This window comes from Kwoniella europaea, chromosome 1 (genome assembly GCF_036810445.1).
Source record: "Kwoniella europaea PYCC6329 chromosome 1, complete sequence".
Taxonomy (NCBI): domain Eukaryota; kingdom Fungi; phylum Basidiomycota; class Tremellomycetes; order Tremellales; family Cryptococcaceae; genus Kwoniella; species Kwoniella europaea.
In genome coordinates, this window is record NC_089487.1 from 13669675 (window position 1) to 13694315 (window position 24641).

The window sequence follows — 24641 nt, forward strand, 5'->3', positions numbered from 1 at the left end:
ATTTTTATTCATTATATACCACCTATAAACTGATACACCGCATCTTCCTCACTCAAATACTGAACCCCATTCTCATCGTACTCTTCATCTTGCCAATCATCATCATCTCCATCCGGTTCATAATCCCCTCCACCACCATCGTATATATCATCATCATCATATTCTATAAAATCATCCACGTCAAAATCATGTTCATCATCATCATCCCAATCATCCTCATCATCTTCAATATGATCGTCGTCTGTCCAATCTGAATCATCGTCCCTCGGTGGTGGTCTAGGTCTAGTATCCAATTCCCATTTATCTCCTTTCCCTTGTCCACACGAACTACATCCTGGATAATCACTTGCTAGGTAAAACTTGATAGTGGGAGCTTTCTTGCCGGTATCTATCCATTGACCTTGTTCGTTGATTTCTAAACATTCTCGAATTCGTTCTTCCATCTTAAGGAATATGGATCGATAAATCGATTGTCTCCTTGATAATTCCTCTGTAGTGAATCTAGATCGTTTTATACTGGCTAGACAATCCATATCGATCTCGTCGGAAGGAATCTTGGGTTGAATCACAGTAGATTCGTCGATAAAAGGTAAATTCTCACCAACACCTTCCATAGATGATGAGATAGTCAAGAATTTTTCTATTCCATATACTTCCAATATCGTATCACCATCAATCTCATCCTTACTTTCACTTTGTTTGAGTTTACTGATATTTCGATCTTCAGGTTCGAGAGGCGTAGAACATTCGATTAATTCGTAGATACATTCTATCCATACTTCTTGGTCTAACTCTGAAACGGAATCCACGGGCCAATCGATGTTCTCGTTACCGTTTCCTGCACTATTCCTCTCTCTTGGAGTGGTATCACTTGTATTGGTACTCTCGTAATTCTTTACGATTGGCCATAGATACTTTCTGACATCCTCTTTCTCCCTTATCGTCAATCTATTTTTAGTTCCCCATTGGATGACAGGCGGATCTTCCAATGTCGTATGGCACTCTACCACCTGGGGTAATACCCCTCTCTTGGTCATTTTCAGTACATCGTCAGATAATGACATTGTAGGTGAATCGAATTCGCACCAATTTTGAGGTCTTAGGTGAGTGAGAAGGTTAAGTTTTATATTTCTAATTGATCTGAATAACATATCACTGATTTCCCTTTCCCTCTTTCCTGTCGGTATCAAATATGAATCGCACGAAATCGACCTAAGTCGAGGAGTTATTATACCTTGACAATTGGATAGTATCTCATTAGCTTGAGTGTATGATTCACGTTGTATGGCGATGACTTGATCCAATTTCTCGTCATCGCATTCTTCAGGAAGGGAATAGGGGTAGATACGGAGGTGTTGGATTTGATGCAGTAAGGGTAATTTGGTATTGCCCTCTTCTATACTTTTGAGGTATAGGTCATGAGATGAGACTTTAGAGGAAGCCAGAGATTCGAAGAGGGTGGAAGAGAGGGGTTTGTCGGAACCGAGGAAAAAGTTGTGGATGTCTTTGATGATGGGCGAGGAGTATAGGTAAGGTGAGGCGAGAAGGTACCATGTCTACACGGTTAATAGCGCGTCAGTTTCAGTCTCACCAGCAAGGAGAACTCTTGAAGATATGATATTGATCGATAATTGAGATGCGACTCACCTTGCTAACCCGCAAGCAAGTTGCCAACATTTTCTGAGAGACAAACAACCCCTCATCGTCTTTCTCACGACATAGGCTGAGAATATGATCCCATATCTCTGGGCTTAGCTCAGATGTCATTTTGAGCACCAGGATGGTTCTCGAGTACTGCTACAAGATGTGTGATGACGAGTACAGGTGAATGTTGAATGATAAACTCATGTATGCTAGATGAATTTTTGCCTAGTAAAAGTCGAAGACAATCGAACGCTCGGATCATCGGTCATCTCAGGAATGGCGGACATCGCCGCTATGAGATCTGATAATCTGATAAAAATCACTCGCACGGACTACCAAAGTAGAGGACGCGACTCCCTTTGCGAGGTCATTACATATCTCATCTCAGTTGTCCTCCCCCTTCCCTAACTGAATTCATCGCAATTGATCTGTATTTCCACCTTTGACCGGACAGATACATACTAGATATCGATTGTCGTTATCAACATGGCTGTCAGGCAAAAGACCGCAAAGGCCACCTCCACCTCTAAAAGCAGTTCAACTTCCAATAAGAAGTCTTCAACGACCAAATTCAAAACCTGTACACCCCTAAAGAAACGTAAATCCAATGGGGCAGTATCAGACGCTGAAGAAGATTATATGTTCAACGAGAAATCCAATGTGGATCGAAAAGACCTTGCTCCCTTTCCCGACGACGTGTTGAAGAGGATATTTAAGTTTGGTCTAGAAGAGGGAAGAGAGGGGTGGTATACCCCTCAGAAGACTTTGGTGAACGCCCTGAGAGTGAACAGCGTGAGTCGTGTACTTTGACTATCGTCCAGAATAACACCCTTAGCTAACTAAAGAATGTGTTGAAACGCTACTAGGTCTTTTTTCACTATAGCTGGATCAGTACTATACCATTCACCCACAGTCATGGAGATAGAGACCTTCATCAGTGGTTCAGCACGACGATTGCCCTTGGACAAGTTCGATTTTGACTTCGATCCTGATTTGACTAAACCTGACAACGCGGCATTGGCGAGGAAGTCAGGTTGTACGAAATTGGTTTTGATGCAGTATGTCAAAGATCTTACGATCTTACCTTGTACTGCTCCGAGAACATCAACAGGTAATGAACATTCACAATTAAGGGTAGAGGAGGGATATCAATTCACGGAAGATAACTTGGAACGTCTGAGGAAAGATGCAAGATATTTTAAAGGTCAGACATACGATCGAGCGAAAACCATCATTCATAAACAGTATAGGCACATCACGCCAAACTGTCGGAGGGTCACTATAGGCAATGATCAGAATATCTATAGCAGTCTGAAGGACGTACTTGATAAGATACAAAATCAAGAAGATGAGAAAGAACGAGTCAAGGACCTCAAGAGAGTGAAGAATCTCGTTAACAAGTTACACGGTCATTTTGAACAAGCTATCGGATCCCTTCGACTAAATTTGATGTCCCGCTTCAAACCTGGAGAATGGTACGAATATATAAATCCAAATTACAAGATACCATTTAAGCCTGAAATGCCAAATGCAGAATTTAAATATCAGTGTTTCCCATCCAAGTGGATAATCAATACGGACTTATCGGATCAATTCCCTCTATTGTGGGGATCAGTCAATCAAATTATCGTTCGACCAGGACAAAATACCCCAACAATTGATGATCTAATTCCTCCTCCCAAAGCTAAAAATAAAAAAAGGAAAAGAAGACATTCATGGGATATAGTAAGGAAGATGAATGGGGTATGACTCCCCCTCCACCTGGGTTCACTTATGTGTACACCACCAAGCGTGGACAGGACGATATGATGGCTGATATGATGGGATTAGACTATAAGAATGTACAGACCATTTTGAGGTCTATCGTAGACTCTCATCCTAGGACATTCAGTCGATCATTATTACATGCTGACACTAAGAGGGAATTGAAAGATAAGACGAGGTTTGAAGTATACGGGTTGGAAAATGTCTCAGAATTGTGTAATGATGCCGAAGGATCTGAAAGAACGAGGAGGAAGGAGAGGGAAAAAGAAGTTCAATCGGAATTCGAGTATTACACATTGGAAATGTACGAATCGCTTCAGAGGCAATTTAAGTTTAGAGATAGGTTTTGGCAGAACAAGGAAGGTGAGAGTGGACCGATAGTGAGATTTGGGATGATGAGGGAATTAAGAGATGGATGAGGTGTAGATGATACTCGTGCGTTCGGGACTTTCTCACGATATGCATGCACGAGTACCTGTTCGGTGTGATCACTGCATTCTCATACGGCCCCCGGACGGGCTCCGGATAAGATAACTTACAACCTTTGGATTCCTCAATCAACATTCCTACCTTCACCAGGTGATTGAGACATTACAGGATATATGTAAGATCACTGCAGATTCATCGCTCAGCATGCCGTGTCCTCGTCCCCTTTCCCCATTATCGGTCCTTGATCATTGATGATTCATTGCTCATTGATCTCAAGTCATACCGCCTATTATCATACTGACTGATCTCATTACACCACCATGTGTCAAAAACATCAAGAGCAATCATCGATCACCCAACCTCCTCAACATGGTCATCAGCATGAGGAACTAGATCAATGGGCAGGTAAAGAATACCTTGCTAATCCGGAAATGTAAGTCAGGATTGTCCTCAACAGACTGTATTAATACATCCAAGTGAGGATTATACTCATTTTGTATTGCTGACTTCGAAATCACCGACAGACTCAAACTTGCTCAAATGAGTTACGATTTCATAATCCAGTCTATCACTTTTGCAGGGACTGATGAGGAGGTGTACCGAAAATGGGACATATTGGAAATAGGCTGTGGTGAGTTCATCTCTCCCCCCCTCTGTCGATCCCCATACAGTATTATCCCAAGCTAACTTTGATATCTGTGTTAGGTCCAGGAGTTGTAACCAAACATCTTTTACCTACTTTCCATACTGTCCACTCGATCGATACTTCTCCTTCTATGTTGACGTATCTCACTACCTACCTACCTCCCAATACATATCCCAATTTTTCCTATTCACTTCATACCTTAAGTCCAGACTCAGGTCGACTTTTTGCGGAAAGGGTACCTCTCAAATCACCCACCGCGGAAGATCCAAATAGGCAATTACCATCTCCCAGAGCACGATTTGATCTAGCCGTGGTAAACTGGGTATTGCATCATGTGGACGGCGTACAGTCTTTCATGGCAGGTGCAGTAGGTCTACTGAAAGAGGGAGGATGGTTAGTAATTACTGAAATGGGAAGGAGAGAAGGGGGTCATGCGATAGATGATAAAGTAAGTCAATCATTCAGACCTTGACCTGGACCTTGAAATTGAGGTTGAAACTGATTGATGGTATATCATACTCATAGTCTAATGAACAAGGTTCTTTCAATGCTCCAGACCATTATCGAGCCGCCTATACACCTCAACAGCTCGTTGATCTCTTTGAATCTCATGGGCTGATCGATGTACATGCAGATATGACTCAGGATTTCCCAGTCTTCCGACCTGCCTCTGCTCTGCCATTGAAAGAAGGAGAAGAAAGGAAGATGATCCCTGCGTTGATTGTCAGAGGTAAAAAAGGGATAAAGTAGATAAATACACCGTATCAGGATTTGTACGTTTGCAGTACAGTACTAAACTCTAGGAATATAACGAGTAATATGAATACAGATACGATGAATTGTTGTATGTAAATGCAATTGGTTCAATACCCATCTATGAGTTATGCATCGATGAGAAAGTACTCATACCCATTCTCATACTCATACTTGTATAACTCACCTCCTCCGAGAGATCATCCCGCGGCACCCGCACGGGCCCCGATACGGATAAGATAACAGATAACATAAGGTACGAGTACAAAATTGAATCTTTCACGATTGCAGCATTGGAGTACTCATCAGGTCATAAAGAGCTTGGTAAGCACCGTCTTTCCACTGGACCAGGAGAGAGCATATATGAAAGTCAGACCTAAGCAATCGGTTCAATCAAGATCATACGTACTTTTTTTCAACGTTAATCCATGATTAATTGGATCATACCTATAATCGCAGTACTAATCCTGTTCTATCGAAATACCAATATAAGTGAAACCGACATGCCCCAACAACCAGACTCACAACATCATGGTCATGTCCACGACTCCCACGATCATGGGCATGGACATGAACATACTCACCCCCATCTTCAGGGAATGAACGGAGATCAACACGAACATGACCATTGGGCTGAGGACGATTACCTAGGCAGACCCGGTGTGTAAGTTGATCATTCACTTCGATCCTCCCATGTCTGTTTGTTATCCTATCGTTACTTAACGCTCATCGTTTGTTTGTTGATTGCAATACAGGTTCGAAGTAGCTCAAATCACTCATGAATCCATTTTAAACTCGCTCGCTTCTGCTGGGATCAAAGAGGACATATATAAGACATGGGACGTATTGGAAATAGGATGTGGTGAGTTCCGTTCTTGCCCCAAGTTTACAACATCCCTTCGTTCGTACTCGCATGACTGTCCTCATACATTTGTAATCAAGGGTGTTATAGCTAAGTTTCTATGATAGGTCCTGGCACAGTGACCAAACATCTCTTATCTACATTCTCCACCATCCACTCAATCGACACCTCTCCCTCAATGCTCTTGAACCTAAGCAAATACCTTCCTTCAAGATCTTTTCCAAATCTATCATACTCCCTTCATAATCTATCTCCAGATTCACCTCAACAATTCAAAGACAGGGCCCTGCTCATATCGCCGACTGAAGAGGACAGAGAGAGGGAAATATCACCTCCACGAAATCAGTTTGACTTGGCAGTATCGAGTTATGTATTACATCATGTAGATGATATACTCTCTTTCATGCTCGGTGCGATTGGGCTGGTAAAGGAGGGAGGATGGTTGGTCTTCGCTGAGATGGGGGTTATTCCAGACAATGATGGCGATGGACATTCAAAGGTGGGTCGACCCCGTTTATTTGACTTGTATATATATATATATATGTCAATCATCATTCTCCGTTCATTACCAATCGCTTCTTCTTAATCGAGTCATCGTGACCCCTACATCGTCGTTGACGTATATGCCTTATCATGACTAACATGTTCCTGATTTTACATACACTATATATAGCCCACCAAACACGGTTCCTTCAATGCTCCCGAACATCATCGACCCTCATTCACTATCGACTCACTCACAAGGCTATTCGAATCGTACGGTCTCACAAACGTATATGCAGAACAAAGAGGGGAATTGCCTATTTTTGGAACGGAAAAGGACAAGATGAGAATACCGGGCTTGATCGTTAGAGGGAGGAAGGGTAAGGAGTAAAGGGGAAGTGGATACCATACGGCACTTTAGTCTTTTGGAAACTGTATGATTATATGTAAATAGCTCCGGTGATAGTCGTTTTTCTAAACACCGACTTTGGAATATATGGATATACCTTACTCGTCAATTATCACCAATGTGCATATAAGTCGAATCAAACATTACTATTAACATAGAATAGGGTATAGAGGGTATCATAAAGAAGAAAATCAACAAAGCAGAGGCTAGTTTGTACAGTACTGTATTGTCGTTGATGAACACTCAATATATATATATATAAATACAGAAGATAGGTAAATACGACATGTAGGAGAAATGAGAGGAGGAAAAGAAAGCTCGAGATCATAAGGCAAAGTCGGGATGACTTCTCAAGTCTGTTTTCAATGTACATCGTGATGATTAGATCTATTGAAATTGATCATCGAATGGTCAGTTCAGTCAGTTCACTCCTCTGTTTTATAGAGAATGCAAAACTCACCAAAGACAACTCCAAGGTCCATACTCTCCTAGCCCAAACTTTGACGTTGATCATCTCATCTTTCGAGGTGGTACTAGCGGGAATTTGAACTTCGACACCGTCCCACCAGCATTTTCGCTATAGACAAAGGAATCAGTGACTAGCTCTTGCCTTTGAGGTTCGCGTACCATCCAAGAAGAGGGTAAGAGGTGTTAAAGGCGAAATGTACTCACCGCAGGCTTTCTCCAGAACAATAATAATTTCTGAGCGGTACTCATCTGTTGAGCATCGATCCAAGGTATGTGATGACCTTCTTTTTGTTCCTCAGATGTGGGATGCATTATACCTGTTTTCAGCAAGACGAGCGCCATCGAGGTGATGACGTTTCGAGAGGGTTCACATGCTCTAAATCCCCATGAGTCGTCTCTGCTGAATCCGCTATAGGTGGGAAGGCACAGGTCAGTGGATTCGAGATGGAGATTCAGAATTAAGAGAATTAAGAAGATTTTGAAAAAGACAATGATGATCTATCGCCATCTCCAACTCATGAACGGATCAAAGCCAGACATTCCTCTTCCATCAATTATTAGGTGAAACTCTTCCACGAGACGCACTTCGCCCCTTGTTCACCATCACTCCAAATGAAATCACAAGTACAAACCCCACTCACCTCATACAGAGCATATCGATCAAGTGAGCCTCCGCCGCATTCCCAACACTACTAACGTTTCTCTCCAACGCCGCGAAGATACTTTTCTTATTCTCCAATGCTTTGCCGCAATTCCTCTTAAGAGCTCTGAGCTCTTCGTTGGGTAAACCAGTTTTGAGATCGGTCTTGGCCAATCCACCTGGTTTTGTAATTGAGAAATACTCAAGTTCTTCCCTTAAGACGATGATGGCTTGTTTGGACAGGAGGGGGTTCTGCGATTGGTCGGATGTAGGGTCATTAGGGTTGATAGGGATGTTTTGCTGAGCGTGGAATAGACCTGGGGAGGTTGGGGTGCCGTAGAATGTTGATTGGGCCGTGGACCAGAAGGAGAGAATGTAGCGGAAACAGTCGGGATCGAACTGTCGGTGGATGCAGGAAGAGTTGAGATGATAGGTTTGGGTTTAGGTTTAGGTTGATCGAGTTGGTCAGATGGTGATGTGATTGGGTATGGTGACGAAGGGTAGGGAATAAGTTAACAGGATCGATGAATAGGTATCAATCAGTGTGAGAAAGGAGGATTTATATTCGAATCGAGAATAGCAAGCAGTAGACATATCATTCAACGTCAGCACCAACCTCCATTCATACCACATTTCAAACCGAATATCCAACTCCATGTCTGCCTCTTGGAAGAATGCATTTCAGTGAATCAGGAAGATATCCACTCACATCAACAGTAAACACTCCATCATCCGCACCTTCCCAACTCGCAGGTTTACTCAAGATAAGTCCCTGGGGGAACAGCCCCAATAATACACTCTCAGGTAACAACATCAATGTCTCCCTTTCAACGGGGAACATCTGACCCCTCAAGTCCAAGTTCAATCTCGTGAGCAGTTGGGGGTTGGTGGATTGTGGGTACAAGGGAGAGGAGTAGGTTGGAGGTTGGACGGAGGTGATGGGTGAAGAGGAAGGGGCGACGGATGTTATGGGGTTGGAAGATGCTGGGAGGGCCATCTTGCTTAAGTATATTCGATGGGTGTCTTTTTTGGGTGTATACTATGAATTGATGAATATCCGATCGATGAGCTCTTCCTTATGCCTAGTTGAAGGAGAGAAGATGAGAGGATGAAGAGGGAGAGAAGGTGTAGTTGAAAGTTGGATGAAAAGAAGAGTGAGAAGTGTTGATGAATGATGTTTTGGACTGAAATAACACGGATCACGCGAATTCCCTTGTTGGGTCTTTTTCACTTCACACCATACACCGTACGCTATACACCGTATAATTGAAGAGGAAACCTCATTCATAGAATAAGATGGATACCTAGATGGTCAGATGCAAGCTCAGAAAACAGAGACAAACACAGAGAGAATGGAATAAAAGAGAGAAACCGAATGCATTCAATCCTTATCCTAACTACAAGACCATACTATCCTGTCTACAGAACACTTCCGCTTAATGTCCTATAGGTTCAACGGTTGGTCTCTCGTATTGACCGGGCTTGATAACACCCTCGTTGATCAAGTTGTCGTAGTGACCTTGTTTCGAGTTGAAGTATTCGTACTTCTTCTTGGACCAGTAGTAGACACCGTAGACTGAGTATGGCAAAAAACAAACAATGGTTAGTGTTACTCCCATATCCCGAACGATCAATTCTAGAAAGAAAAGTAATTTTCTATCCTGGATTGAGAGTCGTCTTGCATGTGGATCTTATCTGATTCTGATTGCTTCGCATTTGTATTTGTTGGATGAGCACGAATTCACTTACAGAACAAAAGAGGAGGAGCGGCATAAGGCAAGTGACCCATTACTCGGGAGAAACCATTGAAGATGTATCCGTTAAGGGCACCAGCCATGGCTCGTTGTCGGTATGGGGAGACACCTATAGTCGTTCGAATGATACAGATCAGAGTGATGTCACAGAAGTTGATTACGAACGGGAAAGTGGGAATGAGAATGGATGTTGAATAGTTATTGTTATTGCGATCGGTGAGACAAGAGTAAGTGGATAGTCATACAGTCAGCATCTTCCTTGTCACCTTTGTAATTAATAACTGTAAAGAAGACACTCAAACTCACCATAGGTCTTGATACCTTTTTGAGGTAATGATCCCATATCACCCCACCAACCGATCTGCAATTGACATTAGACATATCAGTTCCGATATCCTATTTCCCATTATCATAATCATAACTTCTGTCTTCCAATTCCTGCATTATGATCCTTGGACACCCTGTCTCATCCTCCAATAATCTGACTAAAGGTATATCCATTGATCGAAAATACTCACGTAGGTTTTGGCTATTTATCGTTCTCACACATTAGCATTGCATTCCGCCTTATGACTCTGAGATGAAGAGAGATGACTTACGACCGGGCATGTGTGATTGAGCAGGGGCGGAAGGTCTCATCTTGGCTAGTCTTGTGCTTTGATGATTTGTGTTAGAAGAAAAATAAGAACAAGGGAGATGTTGATTAATGTTGTTCGGGTGGTAGTGATTGCTTTTGCTGTTGGTGGTGAGTGGTGAGTGGTCGAAAGGACATGGACCAATGATATTAATCATTTTGAGTGAAAACTACCTCTACTTACTTAAATAGGTGACCCACCTAATACACAATGTTGCTTTCGTCCAACTCAGTGTCTCGCATACCATCCATCACATCTCAAAATATGCATCTATCACATACACTCATACATATATAGACCATCACTGATACATACCCATCCTCCTCCCAGGCTATTCGAAATACTCGGGAAGAAAAACGAAAATCAATTACTCTCATTCACCTCATATCTATCTCACCAACTCGTCCACACGCCATGACCCTCCTCTCTACCATCCTCGGATTCAGCGCATTCGGTTTCGGAGCTAGATGTTTCCAGCTGGGATTACAAAAGAGGCCAATCTTCGATGGTGAGTGGGTTCGTCTTCCGTTAATATGATCTCAAATGTAGTAGAATTCGGAATAGAGTGTTTGATCATTTGGGAAATGGACAAGGGAGTTTAGAGAGAAGAGCTTTGCGTAGACTAGAGAGACAGTCAAGTGGAAAGGTAATGGAACAATGTGGGATGTTCATAACATCAGAGAGTTAGAACAATACAAATCATCGAAGGAACCAGTCAGAGCTAGGCTCAGAAGCGAGACATAGCATTTGGAAGATTGCCCCGTCGATGGTCCTATGCAGCTGTTGGAATTTCACATATTCGCCATGCGAGGATCGAAAAGGTCTAGCGTATTGAGGGATCTATCCGCTAATCCATCGTTCTTATATAGCCCCATCAGGTCACTTGATATCAACAGCCGCATTCGGTGTATTAGGTTACGGAGCCTTCTACGCAGATAAGAAACAGTACGTTGAACCTTTCACTCTTTGCTCTTCGATTTACATATACTGACGAAATAATTCTTCTTTCTTCTGTCTTTTCCGTTTTCGTCAATACGAACATGAATGCGAATCATCAAACTGCTGTACATTCTTAAATACTCGGAACCGCACTGCCATCGTCACAGAACTGCCCTCTTAGCTGAGAGGAAGAAGATTTTATTAGAAAGGAGAGAAAAAGAGAATCTCGAATGGCAAGCTACCAAAGGTCAAGGTCATGCTGTGTAGACTCGATATACATTCATATGCATCGATTGGATAGTATAAGGTGGCATCTAGAGATTATCACTGACTATTTATTCTGTTAATGAGCATGAAGTTAACGTATGTGTTTACGTGTTCTGCAAATTACTAACCAACTGTATGCTATTCGAGAAGTAAGTATAGTGATTGCTCTGCCTCCCAAATTTGAAAAACTCAGCGAATGGTCATATCAATCTCTCGATTCTTTGCTATCTAACCTCAAGCGTGCGCAATATACCGACCACTGATGTCATGCCATCGACAAAGACATGATCCATCCAAAGATGCCACTTGACTTATCTGGTATGGTACAAATGAAAATGCATTCTATGCCATATCACCCAAAAACCCACCTACACCTACACTTCCACCTCAGGTTCAAGATCACCAAAAGGTCTCGATCTGAAATAACTCTCATCGAACCAATGTACTCTTACGAAACCATCTTCCGCACCTGACGCATAGGCTTTGCCTTGTGGGTGGACAGCGAGGGTGTTGATAGGGCCGCTAATCCCGATAAAAAACACAATATCAGTTAACTATTCCGTTTCTTTTTTCCATCGGGTCTGGCATTGAGTTGAGATCCACTCACAAATGTCCTTTCACTCTACCTACCTCCTCTTCAAACAATTTATGCCAGAATCTCGATTCGAATTTACCAGCTCGTTGCGACGTGGTAGTTACCGACATTGCGTCTTGACCACCACCTAGGATTATCTGTGAACGCATGAGAGAGAAACATATGAGCAATTTGGTCGAAAGGCGAAAGCAAAATATGTGATGATACTCACGTATGGTCGTAATGGTGCGATACAAGCACTGTTCAATGGAGTTTCCGTAGGGAACACTTTCATCTCTTCGAGTGTTTCCGAGTCGAAGATCTAAAATATAACAAACAAAATTCAGTATGATCGCTCATCAAGACGAAACTATTGAAATCAGTTTCTTTGAAAGAGAGGAAAGACAAAAAGACCCACCCTAGCAGTCTTATCCTTACTACTCGTGATGAAATAAGTTCCATCAGGACTCGATTGAATATCCGTGATCTCTCCTGAATGAGCATCATCCACGTAATTCACTTCTTCTCCTGATTTAACATCGTATTTCGCTACTTTCCCACTCTCGTGTCCGGTCAATATGTATTCTGATAATGGTGTCCACAAGGCAACAGTCGCTTTGGATCCTGAGAGGGTCATGGTGGTTATTGGAGTGGTGGTTTCTAACACAAAAATCCAAAACAGAATCAGCTCAATTGAACCCTTCGAAATTCGTTTTCTTGTACGATAAATCGAACTCACGCGAAGTTGGTTCATCCCTGTTTATCTTATATATCCTGATGATTGATGGTTGTCCACTTCGCTGCTCGGTAATCGATAAGATAGTATCGTCATCCTCGCTACAAAGTGTGACATGGGTATTAGCTCTGCATCTCTGACAATACCGGTCAATTGCTCTCTTTATTGTCCGTCTACTCGTCTTATGATACCATTGTACACCAGTTGCTCATACACTGACAGAGCTAGTTGGAATTTCTCCCATACCCAATATAACGGCCTCTCCCTCTTATCCAACAAGACCTCGCCGGTGAATTTTCTATGTTTCCTTCAAATTCCAAAGCGCAACAAAAAAGGGGTAAAAGAACTGAAAACTCACTTCCACGCAACCCTCTTAACAGCCGTCAAGAATTCCCAGGTGAACAGACATTTCCCTGTAGCGATCTCCCATAACTTCATCGTGTTGTCCGCCGCTCCAGTGATGAGGAATCGTGTTTGGGCTGAGGGTTGAGTGAAAGAGAGGTCAGTGATCGTCAAGACATGAGATGATGTTGTCAGTCTTAGTCCTCCAGTGTTCCTTCCATTTCAAATCACATGCCGAAACTCGATCCATCCTGGAGCATACACTTTTCCCTTTCCGACTTTAGTCATGTATCATGAATGATCTTCCAATTCACGATAGCCGCTCAACAAATTCTCAATGATCCAGAATAGATATCGATATCAATATGTAATCATCTTTGACCGACCGTTCCCAATTCGTAATTTACCCTTTGTTCAATATCCAACCGTTCTCCATTCCCATAAACAGCTCTCGTACTGCATTGTGGAATTGGTGATCGAAAACGAGACTCACAATCAACAGCAACCGTCCATACCGTACCGTTATGTCCTCCATCACCTTTTATACCCCCAAATGTCCCTAACCTCTCACCGTTTGACGTGAACCAGGCATTTACGACTGAATCTTTTGATGCCGAGAATAAGAGATCTCCTTCGGAGTTGAATACGATTTGAGTGAGGGAACGCTCGTGGCCTATGATAATAGCATGAAGTTATAATGAGCTTTGTATTTTAGGTATGGACGAGGAAGATGGGGCAACGAACCTTGAAGAATGATTGGTTTCTACAAAATCAAAACATTTATCAGTTATACCGCTGCCTTCACAACGAGCCGTCCATCAAATCACTTACCATCTTGGCTCTTTTGGTGTTGTCCTTTTAGTAAGTCAGTTCTTATGTGATATGCTTTCAATGCAGCCTTTTCAAACTCGAATTCAACCAACAACGAACAATGAACCTGTCTTCAACTTTTGAAGCTGATGAACAAGTGGCACATGGACGGCGATACACGGAGTTATACCACTTTGGCGCAGATTTTCTCTTGGGTCTGGCTTTTGCCACCCAGCATGGAGCCGTGGATCAGAATCGTAATTTACATGCATCATAGCAGAAGGGGTATATGTATGTATAGTACAGCACAAAGACAGCACAAGACAGACAGAACAAGCAATGGTTAGATATGCATTCGTGAAGAAACTAGAATCTCTGTTTCATCCTTGCTCCGACCATCTTCAAATGAGCGTACACTTTGCCTATTATCCCAGAAACAGAATAAGCTAGAGTTTTCTTGCCCGAAAGAGATAATCCAATCCAACTTACCTGGTGGAGATCCCAAGATCAAAGATACTATCGCGTCCCTGGCAATCTTGATATTCTGAACAGAACCTAGGATATGTATATGTCTATCTCACATAGCAGCGTCTATCAGCTTGATACACCAATATGAGCAAGGCCGGTAGCTCACGTGTCGGCTAAGACTATACGAGTCCTACTGGCATTTTCAATTGAGAATTTCACTTTACCACCTTCACCTGCTATACGACCTGTATTCCGATCAATCGTGATTAGCTAGGTGACATATTCGATGGATAGGTAGATAGAAAGGGACATACCGATAGCTCTTGATAAGTGATCACCATGTAATGTCTTTACATCTTTGATTTCGAACGAATCGAGATACAAGTCATCTAATCGGAGTAATGCCAAAGCGTCCTTTTGAAGCATACCCAAACAGTCAAGTATCAGCTCTGAACATCCAATTTAAGGTGAGGGAAAAGCAGAAAGGGATGAGATAAGATATGACTCACGTTGACATCAAATCCTAATGAAAAAGCTTTAACGAAATCTGCACCTTTCTGGATAGCTCCCGAATCGACTGTATGGCCTGATGTCTGTATATAATTGGAGTGCAGTCAGCATTTGACCCAATGATCACATACGTCTTTCTCGACAATGAAGATTCGTAAGAATTGCAATTGAGAGGTAAGTTATTGACTCACCTTCAACTCCACAGCTCTTCTCATAGTATTCATCCTAACTTGCAATCCCAGCATATCCACCATAGGAGTATACAGATTGACCCATTCTTTCTTCAACGGAGTCATTCGATGAGGTGGAATGGGTATCCTTCTGAATTCACCTTTCAATACACCATTAGCTTGAGATTGGGGTAAGGGGGCGAATCCAGATCCGGAACCACTGGCTGTACCAGCTGTACTGCTACTAGGTTCACCATTGGTAGCTGAAGTTGTGCCGGAAATGACTACATCATCGTCATCTACATCCATAGATTGCTCAATGACTTGTGGAGGAGCTGGTTTTTTGCTTTTTTGAGATACGAGGGAGAGGGTTGGTTGAGCTTCGAGTTGAGCTTGAAGAGCTTTTTGTCGGTGTGATTTGTGAGCCATGTTGAGTGTTCTTACGATCCGAGGCAGTACACTAGGTGAGAAGTGATCCAGATTGATATGCGAGACCTTGGAAGATGGGATCTACAGTCGAGTGATGATCTTTTATGCGGTTCACGAAAATAATCAAAATCAAAATCTCACACCGGACGCAGGTGGACATAACTTTTAACCGTAATCCCTGAATGATAAAATAGTTGATACAACGTGGCATTGTTTTTCATCCTATTTATCATCGTATTCGCACCGTGGGAATGTATATTGATGGTGCCTGAGCTTGCAGAGTAAAATCAAATCGACCTTCGTGTTCAGTCTGACTGTAATTGCCACCATACTCGTAAGATTCAACTTTCAACTCACTACTACACTAATACATCCATCTTCCTTCCTCTTCCTCGACTACTCTCTGCCCTTTTCCGAAGGACGACGACTCAGGGGATCAGACAGGATGCCACCAACCACAACACCTTCGTCAGCCCCTCATCGCAAAGCAGCCGCCTCGCCATACCAGAAGAGCGGTAAGCCTAACACCCATACTCGTAAACCATCCAAAAAGACAAAAGACACCCTATCCACTCTGCAAACAGATGACAACCTTCTTGTGAGAGATGAGAAACGGGATGACAACAGGAAAGGAGGTATGTTAGTCCTGCAAGCTCAAGTACCCCCTTCTCCCTCGTCAACTGGTAAGATATCTCGAAAGAAGAAGAAAAAGAGGAATTCCAATGGCTTGTCTTCAGATACGGGACCAGGTGAAGGTAGACAATCAATCGAGGAGCGTATAATGGCAATGGTAGAAGAAGATAAGAAACCTTCAAAAATATCGAGAATGCTCGAGGATATCCGAGTTCCACCTGCTGTATCACCTTCGAGTTCGCCTGAACCAGAAGTTGGACCTGAAAGTCAAGCGGCTGCTAAGATTGATGGTGATATCGAAATGGATTCGAACCATCTCACGCCCAAACGACCATCAACAGATATCTCTGAAAAGGATGGGAACAACGCTATCTCTTCATCATTATCTACGAAATCACCAGTCATAAATAAAAAGCAGAAAGATCAAAGTCGAAGAAAGAAAACGAAAGAAACTCGCCTCGCATTCCTTGCTGAATATCATGCGAGAAACGAGCAGGAGATTATTCAGGAAAAAGAAAGGGAAGAGAGGGAACGAGCGAATAAAATAGCTCAGGAGGAATTGGAAAAAGTCAGATCAAGGACTGAGGAAGTTAGGAGAGAAGCTGAGAAAGTCAAAAAGGAGATTGAAGAGTTACAAAACAGGAAGAACCAGTTGATAGAAGAAGAAAGTCAAGCAAAATTGAAAAGTGAAGAAGAACGAAAGAGGAGAACAGATCAAGAGTTACAGAAAGTAAGGGAAGAGAAGAGGAAGTATAAGGAGTTGCAAGATAAGGTTGATATCGCCCAGAATCAGTTGGAGGAGATGAAGGTGAATTACGAGAGAGAGAAGATGAGTAGAAATGAAAAGGAACGATTGGTGGAAGAAGGTAGAAAGCAGGTAGAAGAAAGTCAGAAGAAGATCGTCGACAATGAAACTGTGAGTTGTCGAACATAATTCTTTGTGTGTTGCGACTTGTGATGTATACACTCTGAGCTTCTATTTGTGGTGTAGATCATCAAAAAGCACGAGAACATCAAAAATGCTATCACCCATGCTCTCGAGTGTCCAATCTGTCTGACCACAATTGATGACCCTCATGTGTGAGTACAGCTGGTCTTCGGTTGTAGCTCATAAGTCGCATTAGCTGATGTGCTTTGTATTTTCAGCTTGTCTTGTGGGCATATGGCATGCAGACAATGGTAAGTTAACTTTTTCGCTTTCGAATCAAGACTTACAAACTGATAAACGCGCACCCCACAGCCTCATGGAATGGTTCCGCTCCCCTACTGCATTAAAACACGAACACCCAGAAGACATCACTCCCGAAACAGACCTGTCATACCGTACAAAACTATGTCATGTCTGTCGATCTGTCGTCCTGCGCAAACCCGCAAGATTATTCTTCCTACGGGCCATCCTAGAACCTTTGGGATTATTCCAACACAAAGACGTCCCTCCAGCTGGATCTCAAGACGTTGACCTATGGGACAAATTATTCCCCATCGAATCATATACTTATAAACTGTATGATCCCACGGACGATACGACTAGATGTCCTGAATGTTTGGGAGAGATAGTCGATAGTGTATGTCAAGGGTGTGAATTGGCATTTAGTGATCAAAGTGATCTAGGGGAAGATTTGGATTTGATCGATGGAGAGGAAGAATCGGTTCATGGGAGTGTCCTAGGTGATGGAGAGATCATTAGAATTGATAATGATAATGACGATGGATCCTCTACCTCAAGTTCGAGTGATTCAAGTGATGTTGAAGACGGGCTGCGAAGACGAGCTGGGACGGGCAGACCTCGTTCAAGGAGAAACAGGAACGCTCCTCCGCCTCCGCCACCACTTAACAACCTACTCAACATATTGACTGGTATAGATGATGAAGCTGAGGATGATGATGGGTCGTATGGGTCTAGTGAGGATGAGAGAGGGCCAAACTCGGAAGATGAGTATGGAGGTTCATTTATTGATGACGATGCAGAAGAGGAGGAAGAGGAGGATAAAGAAGAAGATATATCTATGATAGATGGTGATGAGGAAAGGGAGAGCGAAGATGAAGCGCCTAGAAGGAGGTGAGTTCTCGTTACAAGTCGACGATGTTCGTAGAGGAAGTGAGACGCTAATGCTTTGTTTTGTAGAAGTCGAAAGCGATCAAGACGGATTGACCCTGATGAAGATGATGCACCGACCGACAATGACCAAGATGCCGAAGATGACGATGACAAACCTGTATTCAGAGGAAGGAGGTCAAGAGGACAGAGATCTCAAGTTATCGCTATTTCAGATAGTGAATAGATGAATCGCCCAAGGTCTATACTGTACGATAACACGAATTATCCGAATATGTGTTTTCTTGCTCCATACGAGATACCTCCATCGCATATACTATACATGTTTTTATACACTGATTTTAACCTCTACCGGTACTGCAATCACCACAATCATTATCATTGTTGTTCATACTATTATTCATCGCTATATATATCACTTCTGTACTTTATCATTGCATAGATCGTCACGTATGAAAGTGTTTTATGTAAAAATCAATGTCAAATCGTATTTCTATGGTGTATGTAGTAAGCAAGGTGGAGGTTCAGTTTTGATTGCGGTGACATCCTCCTTAAAAAGCGGATGACGAGTATTTAGACGATTCCCGAATTTTCCGGAGAACGTGTGGATTGCAGATCGGTTAAAGTGAGATGAGATGGGTCCGGTTTCGGTGAAGAGTGACAGTGACGTTTATTGAGAATACTACTATAGAATCCTCCTACGAGCATTCAGATGAAAGTAACTTAGTGGAGTTCGAAGAAGCTAGGTCAAAGGCCGTAAATCAGTTAGTAAGCATTCTTGATTCTGGACAATATATATAGATATATAAAGTGTCGACACAGAGTGTTCACCATCCTCAAACGCATTTTCTTATTCCCAGCTCAATTCCAGAAACAAACTTAGCAAGTAAAACATCAACATATCTTTACACCCTGTCGTAGTCAAGATGTCGCAACAACAAAACAAACAAGTCGTACTCCACGAAAGACCCCAAAGAGGTCCTATTACAGATACGACTTTTAAAATTCAACAATCAGAAATCAAACAACCTGGTGAAGGAGAGGTATTGGTAAAAGTTGAATATGTTTCTATCGTAAGTGATCAACCGACCAACCGACCCTTCCGTTCCACCTTTCAATTCCCCATGCGACGCCATCAGTACAGTAAGGGAACAGTTGGCTAATTGCAATACCTGTTTTTATGACTTTCATGGTGAATGTAGGATCCAACCATGCGAGGATGGCTCAATGATGTTAGATCATATCTTCCACCCGTCCAAATTGGCGCAGTGATGCGAGCTACCTCCCTCGGTAGAGTGGTCAAATCGAACGATTCGAACTTCAAAGAAGGTGATTTGGTATTTGATACTTTCGGCTGGCAGGAATATTGGACTGGACCTGGTAAAGCCATTCAAAAGAGGGTGTGAGTATGAACTATCGATTCGCACATCATCCCGGACCCGATGTTCATATGAGTTGAAATGGCGGATTGCTGACTGTGATATTGGGGAATGTATAGTACACCCGAAGGTGGAAGGGATATTGATCATATGGGATTATATGGATTGACCGGAATGACAGCTTACATCGTACGTTGCTCTCATGTACAGCTTACATTATGCAGTTCCGTTCAATATGTCTGACTTGATGTTTCTAAATGATACAGGGTCTCTTCGAGATTGGTAAACTCAAGGATGGTGATCATGTAGTCATCTCAGGAGCGGCAGGTGCAGTAGGCCAAGTGAGTATACTCTTCATTCAAAATTCAAACACTCACTTCGTCATCTTTCGACATCCTCGACGATGTAAAACATATCCGCTCGTATGATAAGTACCTTGAACTGACCAATGGGATTATATACCAGATCGCAACCCAAATTGCCGTCGCCCACCCGAAATGTACCGTAACAGCTATCGCTGGCTCTCAAGAGAAACTCGACTACCTTAAGAAACTCGGAGCTCATAACGTATTGAATTACAAGGATGCAGATTTCAAGAAGAAGTTCAAGGAGGTCGGTACAATTGACGTTTACTTTGATAATGGTGAGTTGCATCTTCAAATACGATAGTACAATAAATCTTCTTTACATCTGATCCTGTCTCTGATATACATCGAAAGTAAGCTTATCTGAAATTCTCATGCCTCTATAGTCGGTGGTGAAATCCTCGATCTGGCTTTGGGTCAACTTAATCCGTATGCTAGAATTATAGCTTGTGGTGCTATCTCAGCTTATAAGTGAGTATAAGTCTCCCTTCACTTTCTCAATTCGTTGCCTGAACATCAAGAACGTTCGTGGCTGAGACTGATATTGACATTTCCTTATAGCGCCGAGAAACCTACCCCTATATACAACTACTTCAACCTCGTATCCATGAAATCGACCATGAGAGGGTTCATTGTCCTCGACCACGCCGATAAATTCCAAGAAGGCGCGAAATACCTCTCTGACTTGGTGAAAGAAGGAAAGTTGAAGGCTGATTATCACGTCACCTACGGATTGGATACCTGCGTGGGGACTTTGAGAGATATGTTCGAAGGTAAGAACTTCGGTAAGACTGTTGTCAGTTTGAAGGAACAGAAGGAAGAAAGCGAGAAGAGTAAATTGTAAACAAGTGTGAAGAAGTCAAATAGTATGTAGGATGTATGCAGTATTTTATGTTTCTCATGATGATCAGTGGAACCGGTGCATGTCAATCAGATTTCTTCCGGGTCATACAAAAATCCATAGTTTTCTGAAGGATTGATATACTTGATTTCTCCTTGGATAAACGACTCATAGTCCATCAGCATTGACTCGACCTCGATAAAGTGTTCTGTGGCATCCCCACTCTCGACTGTCTCGCTGAAAGATGTTATAGGAGTTGAGTCTGCAATAGGCGATGAAATAGGAGATCCCGTAGATCTTCCATCAAAGCTGTTCGTGTTGGTTGGAAGATGTTCCACATCGATCAAGCTCGACTCCTCTTCCTCATGTCCCTGTAGACCTAGTCTCCTGGCATATCCAAACATGATCCCCGTCACGTCCCCCATCTGTCCAGGAGGTAATTGGGAAAGCTGCCTTCCGAGGGTAGCGTCCGCACTAATTTGTGAATATTGCAGATACTCTGGGTGATAGACGCTTTTGAATATAGATGGTAGAACCCTCCACGGTACGGTTCTCTGACGATTTCGTATCGGTATTCCATTTTGGTGTTGTTTCACTTCTACACGTGCTGAATATAGATCCATGAGATCATGTAACCATGTGGATCTATCGGATCTGGGATGATCTTTGCACCACGCTCTGACTGTACCGGTTTTTTGAACCTGTGAGTATTCCGTCCACACAAGTGTATAGTGTAAGTAGCATGAGGGTGATATCCAGTCTAGTTCGACTGACTTACACATCGAGCACACAACGTTACTTGATCGTCACCATACAGCTGACAGTTCACCCTACATCTCCCAACCCCATCAACCCCGCGTCCGTACTTCTTATATTGATTCGAATCTTTGATATCCGAAACGTTTTCGTTCAAAGAGGTACTACCCTTGCTCTTAGTCGTAGTGCTGTTGGATAAATCGACTATTCGTCTTCCCTCACATCGTCCTTGATAGGTAATCGAATTCTTCGTTCTCCCCCTAGCATCCTGATGATGCTCATCACTCTTTACCAGGCGGGTTTCACTCGTACAGCTAGTCTTCCTACTCCTGGTTGTTGATTGCAATTTACACCTGTCTGACCAGTTCCTTGATCTACTTCCATCTAAGATCTGACGATGTGAACCTTTCCGCCTTTTCATACTTTTCATTCCTTTGGGTTTCTTACCTGCCACAATATCCACTACGTACTTTGCCCATGGTTTTGGGTACAATTCATCTACCAGACATTCTCTCTGATATGATGGGTAACTTCCGACCGCCTCAGTGAGAAGATTTTGTTCTCCTTTTTGAGTGCAGTGGGATGCGAACAGGTGTGAATGAGAATAATCTGTCATCTACCGCATCAGTATCAGAGATCGTTCAATCCATTTTGTCAGTTCCATGTCCATACAGCACAGTTGGTGGCAGTTCAACAAGAGGAATGTCCGTCTATTGACTCACGCATTTATAACAGATCGGTTCTTTCCCTGTACCATAACTTTCCATCATATGATGACCTCCTGAAGTTGAAGTTGAAGATGAAGAGCCGTTCTTCTTTGTGGTAAATTTACTAATGGTGTGATCGCCTGGACAGGGACATTCAATCAACGTGAACCCACTTCTTCTTTTGGCCATTCTTTCAATCTTATATCGAGATAGCAGACCGTGTGTATTGGGAATAGTCACTAAAGTGGTCTCGTCTCCTTTCCATTTATCTACTATAATATCGTCCAAATGATATACAAGTAATTTGCAGTACTAAAATCATCAGGGGTATCTAGATTTTCCTACATGTAAGTTCACGGCGTATGACCATTTCAAGATCACCTTTGTTCGATGTTCGTACTTTAAATCTGTATGTATGCATAATACATGGTTTAAATGCATGTCCTTTGACATGATCGACCAGGGGGGTTTCGCTTGTACGATACAAAAGATCCTTTCTATCCGGGTCTATCGACTATCATACGCACCTCCTTGAAGTCCCTTCTGCCACTATAGTATTCAAATAACCTCAACCTCCCGAGCCCTTGGTTGACTTTTATGGAGAACCACTCGTTTATAAGTCATGCACTTGGTCGAGAGTCTTGTTTGTCAATCTTGCGAGTCGCCATCCTCAGGAATATCCCAGTCGGGCTCAGTATAATCGGGATTGGTGGAATACCCACAAGAGCTTGGGATGCCTGTCATTAGATAATTTTCAAGCCCGTATTCGTAGCCAGTCGCATCAAACGATCCGTATCCCTCTGATAAGAATGTAGAATACAGTCTATCTTCCACCGTAGAGTCGTTGATCAAAGTGGGGGCTGGGGATGCTTCAGATGGGAATGGAACATTGTAGTCATAGCTGGCGGTGTTCCCCTCTTGTGGACGATTCAAGTCCGTTTCGTATACCGGAGGGTGCTGTGTCATAAATGTCTCGCTGATGATTTCAGGTGGGCCAACCGAAGTTATCTCTTCAGGAACTTCATTGTATACACGTCTGCTTTGCCAGCCTCGGATTGCGTTATCCGAGTGAATCAACGTCCGCTTTTCCTCCCTAGTAGGATCATACTCTCCAACTTGTCTTCTCTTTCGTGGAGATCGTGAATTATCGGGAATGTGGGGTGTACCACTTTCATCTTGACTGAGCCATTTTCTGTAGTACAATCGCCATTCTAGTGGATTTCTATCCTCTCCTGAACATGCCGCTTTGTAAGCGGGGTATGCGTCTAGTGCTTGTGTGAGGGAATTGGTTTGAGAACGACTCTTGAACATTGCTGAAGAAGCTTGACTATGACCCCATCGATCGCTCTAAATATAGCAATATCAGCAGGCTCATCAAGCAACACTCGGCATTCACACCGCCAAAGCATATGAGTGGAAGAGTTCACTCACACAGGTCGTACATATTACTGTTCTATCTTCCTGACCTTCTGCCACTCTCATACAATGTCCCAACCCCGAGTTCTGAGTATCATCGCCGTTCTGATCTTGACGTCGTTTGGAACTGAATTGTTGGGAAGTATGGTCAGCTGGACAGGGACAAGGAACAAAGCTGTATTTTAAGGATGTTTTACGAGGCATATTGCGTATTGGTAGAAATACAGTATATCGCTGGCAGCACAGATGGTTGATTGAGATTTGAGATTTAAGATTTAAGATTTCAGATTTCAAATCGTTTCGATGTGAATCTTGTTAAATGGTGGTGAATGCAGAAAAAATCTACAGTGTCCGCTTGGGTTGGATAAAGTTGATACAGTATACAATAAACAGTGAGGTCCTATGTACATATTCTTAAACATAAAGGGCTGAATACTGTATAAAGGATCGATTTTCAGCTTGAAAGCAAATCAAGGTGGGACTTTACTGACATCCTTACACTGTTTGTTAATAGCTCCGATGGGGAAAGCGGATATGCCGTTTCTTATATTGAACCTCGAGGACTAGAATATGTTAGTCGTACCTCGTACCAAAGATCGTTCTGCTGATTTGCAGCATACATGACGTCGGAGAAGCACTCTTCTGAAGTAAAGTCAGATACATTATCAAGCTGAACCTGCTGATAAAGGCGTACTTGTGGCACATAAATCGTGTCTCTTGTCACATTAAAGATGTGAACATGAACATACTCATATT

At 42.7% G+C, this 24641-nt stretch overlaps 14 protein-coding genes across 14 annotated transcripts; 7 read left to right on the forward strand and 7 right to left on the reverse strand.

The window, feature by feature from the left end:
- Nucleotides 1–11: 11 nt before the first annotated feature.
- Nucleotides 12–1767, reverse strand: V865_005214 (uncharacterized protein; the record flags this gene model as incomplete). Its single annotated transcript, XM_066228987.1, has 2 exons — nt 12–1556; nt 1648–1767. The coding sequence occupies 2 exons, from the start codon at nt 1765–1767 to the stop codon at nt 12–14; spliced, it is 1665 nt and encodes a 554-aa protein (XP_066085084.1).
- Nucleotides 1768–2130: 363 nt separating this feature from the next.
- V865_005215 (uncharacterized protein) lies at nt 2131–2510 on the forward strand (the record flags this gene model as incomplete). The annotated part of the gene is made up of 2 exons (XM_066228988.1): nt 2131–2436; nt 2490–2510. The coding sequence occupies 2 exons, from the start codon at nt 2131–2133 to the stop codon at nt 2508–2510; spliced, it is 327 nt and encodes a 108-aa protein (XP_066085085.1).
- Nucleotides 2511–2559: 49 nt separating this feature from the next.
- On the forward strand, nt 2560–3827 carry V865_005216 (uncharacterized protein; the record flags this gene model as incomplete). The annotated part of the gene is made up of 2 exons (XM_066228989.1): nt 2560–3258; nt 3345–3827. 2 exons carry the CDS (start codon nt 2560–2562, stop codon nt 3825–3827), a joined length of 1182 nt encoding a protein of 393 aa, XP_066085086.1.
- Nucleotides 3828–4157: 330 nt separating this feature from the next.
- V865_005217 (uncharacterized protein) lies at nt 4158–5233 on the forward strand (the record flags this gene model as incomplete). The annotated part of the gene is made up of 4 exons (XM_066228990.1): nt 4158–4270; nt 4362–4468; nt 4543–4931; nt 5009–5233. The coding sequence occupies 4 exons, from the start codon at nt 4158–4160 to the stop codon at nt 5231–5233; spliced, it is 834 nt and encodes a 277-aa protein (XP_066085087.1).
- A 506-nt stretch (nt 5234–5739) lies between these two features.
- On the forward strand, nt 5740–6972 carry V865_005218 (uncharacterized protein; the record flags this gene model as incomplete). Its single annotated transcript, XM_066228991.1, has 4 exons — nt 5740–5900; nt 5992–6098; nt 6206–6597; nt 6772–6972. The coding sequence occupies 4 exons, from the start codon at nt 5740–5742 to the stop codon at nt 6970–6972; spliced, it is 861 nt and encodes a 286-aa protein (XP_066085088.1).
- Nucleotides 6973–7390: 418 nt separating this feature from the next.
- On the reverse strand, nt 7391–9095 carry V865_005219 (uncharacterized protein; the record flags this gene model as incomplete). Its single annotated transcript, XM_066228992.1, has 4 exons — nt 7391–7567; nt 7663–7867; nt 8100–8497; nt 8808–9095. 4 exons carry the CDS (start codon nt 9093–9095, stop codon nt 7391–7393), a joined length of 1068 nt encoding a protein of 355 aa, XP_066085089.1.
- A 439-nt stretch (nt 9096–9534) lies between these two features.
- On the reverse strand, nt 9535–10491 carry V865_005220 (uncharacterized protein; the record flags this gene model as incomplete). Its single annotated transcript, XM_066228993.1, has 5 exons — nt 9535–9674; nt 9848–9961; nt 10159–10213; nt 10371–10381; nt 10452–10491. The coding sequence occupies 5 exons, from the start codon at nt 10489–10491 to the stop codon at nt 9535–9537; spliced, it is 360 nt and encodes a 119-aa protein (XP_066085090.1).
- A 410-nt stretch (nt 10492–10901) lies between these two features.
- V865_005221 (uncharacterized protein) lies at nt 10902–11693 on the forward strand (the record flags this gene model as incomplete). Its single annotated transcript, XM_066228994.1, has 3 exons — nt 10902–10995; nt 11357–11432; nt 11594–11693. 3 exons carry the CDS (start codon nt 10902–10904, stop codon nt 11691–11693), a joined length of 270 nt encoding a protein of 89 aa, XP_066085091.1.
- A 374-nt stretch (nt 11694–12067) lies between these two features.
- Nucleotides 12068–14179, reverse strand: V865_005222 (eukaryotic translation initiation factor 3 subunit I; the record flags this gene model as incomplete). Its single annotated transcript, XM_066228995.1, has 9 exons — nt 12068–12215; nt 12301–12425; nt 12500–12589; nt 12686–12927; nt 13007–13104; nt 13362–13482; nt 13839–14018; nt 14090–14108; nt 14177–14179. The coding sequence occupies 9 exons, from the start codon at nt 14177–14179 to the stop codon at nt 12068–12070; spliced, it is 1026 nt and encodes a 341-aa protein (XP_066085092.1).
- Nucleotides 14180–14521: 342 nt separating this feature from the next.
- Nucleotides 14522–15732, reverse strand: V865_005223 (pre-rRNA-processing protein PNO1; the record flags this gene model as incomplete). The annotated part of the gene is made up of 6 exons (XM_066228996.1): nt 14522–14577; nt 14645–14727; nt 14790–14868; nt 14938–15037; nt 15133–15216; nt 15325–15732. The coding sequence occupies 6 exons, from the start codon at nt 15730–15732 to the stop codon at nt 14522–14524; spliced, it is 810 nt and encodes a 269-aa protein (XP_066085093.1).
- A 445-nt stretch (nt 15733–16177) lies between these two features.
- V865_005224 (uncharacterized protein) lies at nt 16178–18647 on the forward strand (the record flags this gene model as incomplete). The annotated part of the gene is made up of 5 exons (XM_066228997.1): nt 16178–17281; nt 17357–17445; nt 17512–17544; nt 17606–18424; nt 18491–18647. The coding sequence occupies 5 exons, from the start codon at nt 16178–16180 to the stop codon at nt 18645–18647; spliced, it is 2202 nt and encodes a 733-aa protein (XP_066085094.1).
- A 700-nt stretch (nt 18648–19347) lies between these two features.
- V865_005225 (uncharacterized protein) lies at nt 19348–21009 on the forward strand (the record flags this gene model as incomplete). Its single annotated transcript, XM_066228998.1, has 7 exons — nt 19348–19494; nt 19624–19823; nt 19920–19989; nt 20067–20141; nt 20266–20443; nt 20552–20636; nt 20727–21009. The coding sequence occupies 7 exons, from the start codon at nt 19348–19350 to the stop codon at nt 21007–21009; spliced, it is 1038 nt and encodes a 345-aa protein (XP_066085095.1).
- Nucleotides 21010–21095: 86 nt separating this feature from the next.
- On the reverse strand, nt 21096–22658 carry V865_005226 (uncharacterized protein; the record flags this gene model as incomplete). The annotated part of the gene is made up of 3 exons (XM_066228999.1): nt 21096–21707; nt 21785–22378; nt 22485–22658. 3 exons carry the CDS (start codon nt 22656–22658, stop codon nt 21096–21098), a joined length of 1380 nt encoding a protein of 459 aa, XP_066085096.1.
- Nucleotides 22659–23117: 459 nt separating this feature from the next.
- Nucleotides 23118–24089, reverse strand: V865_005227 (uncharacterized protein; the record flags this gene model as incomplete). Its single annotated transcript, XM_066229000.1, has 2 exons — nt 23118–23816; nt 23901–24089. The coding sequence occupies 2 exons, from the start codon at nt 24087–24089 to the stop codon at nt 23118–23120; spliced, it is 888 nt and encodes a 295-aa protein (XP_066085097.1).
- Between the last annotated feature and the right edge of the window lie 552 nt (nt 24090–24641).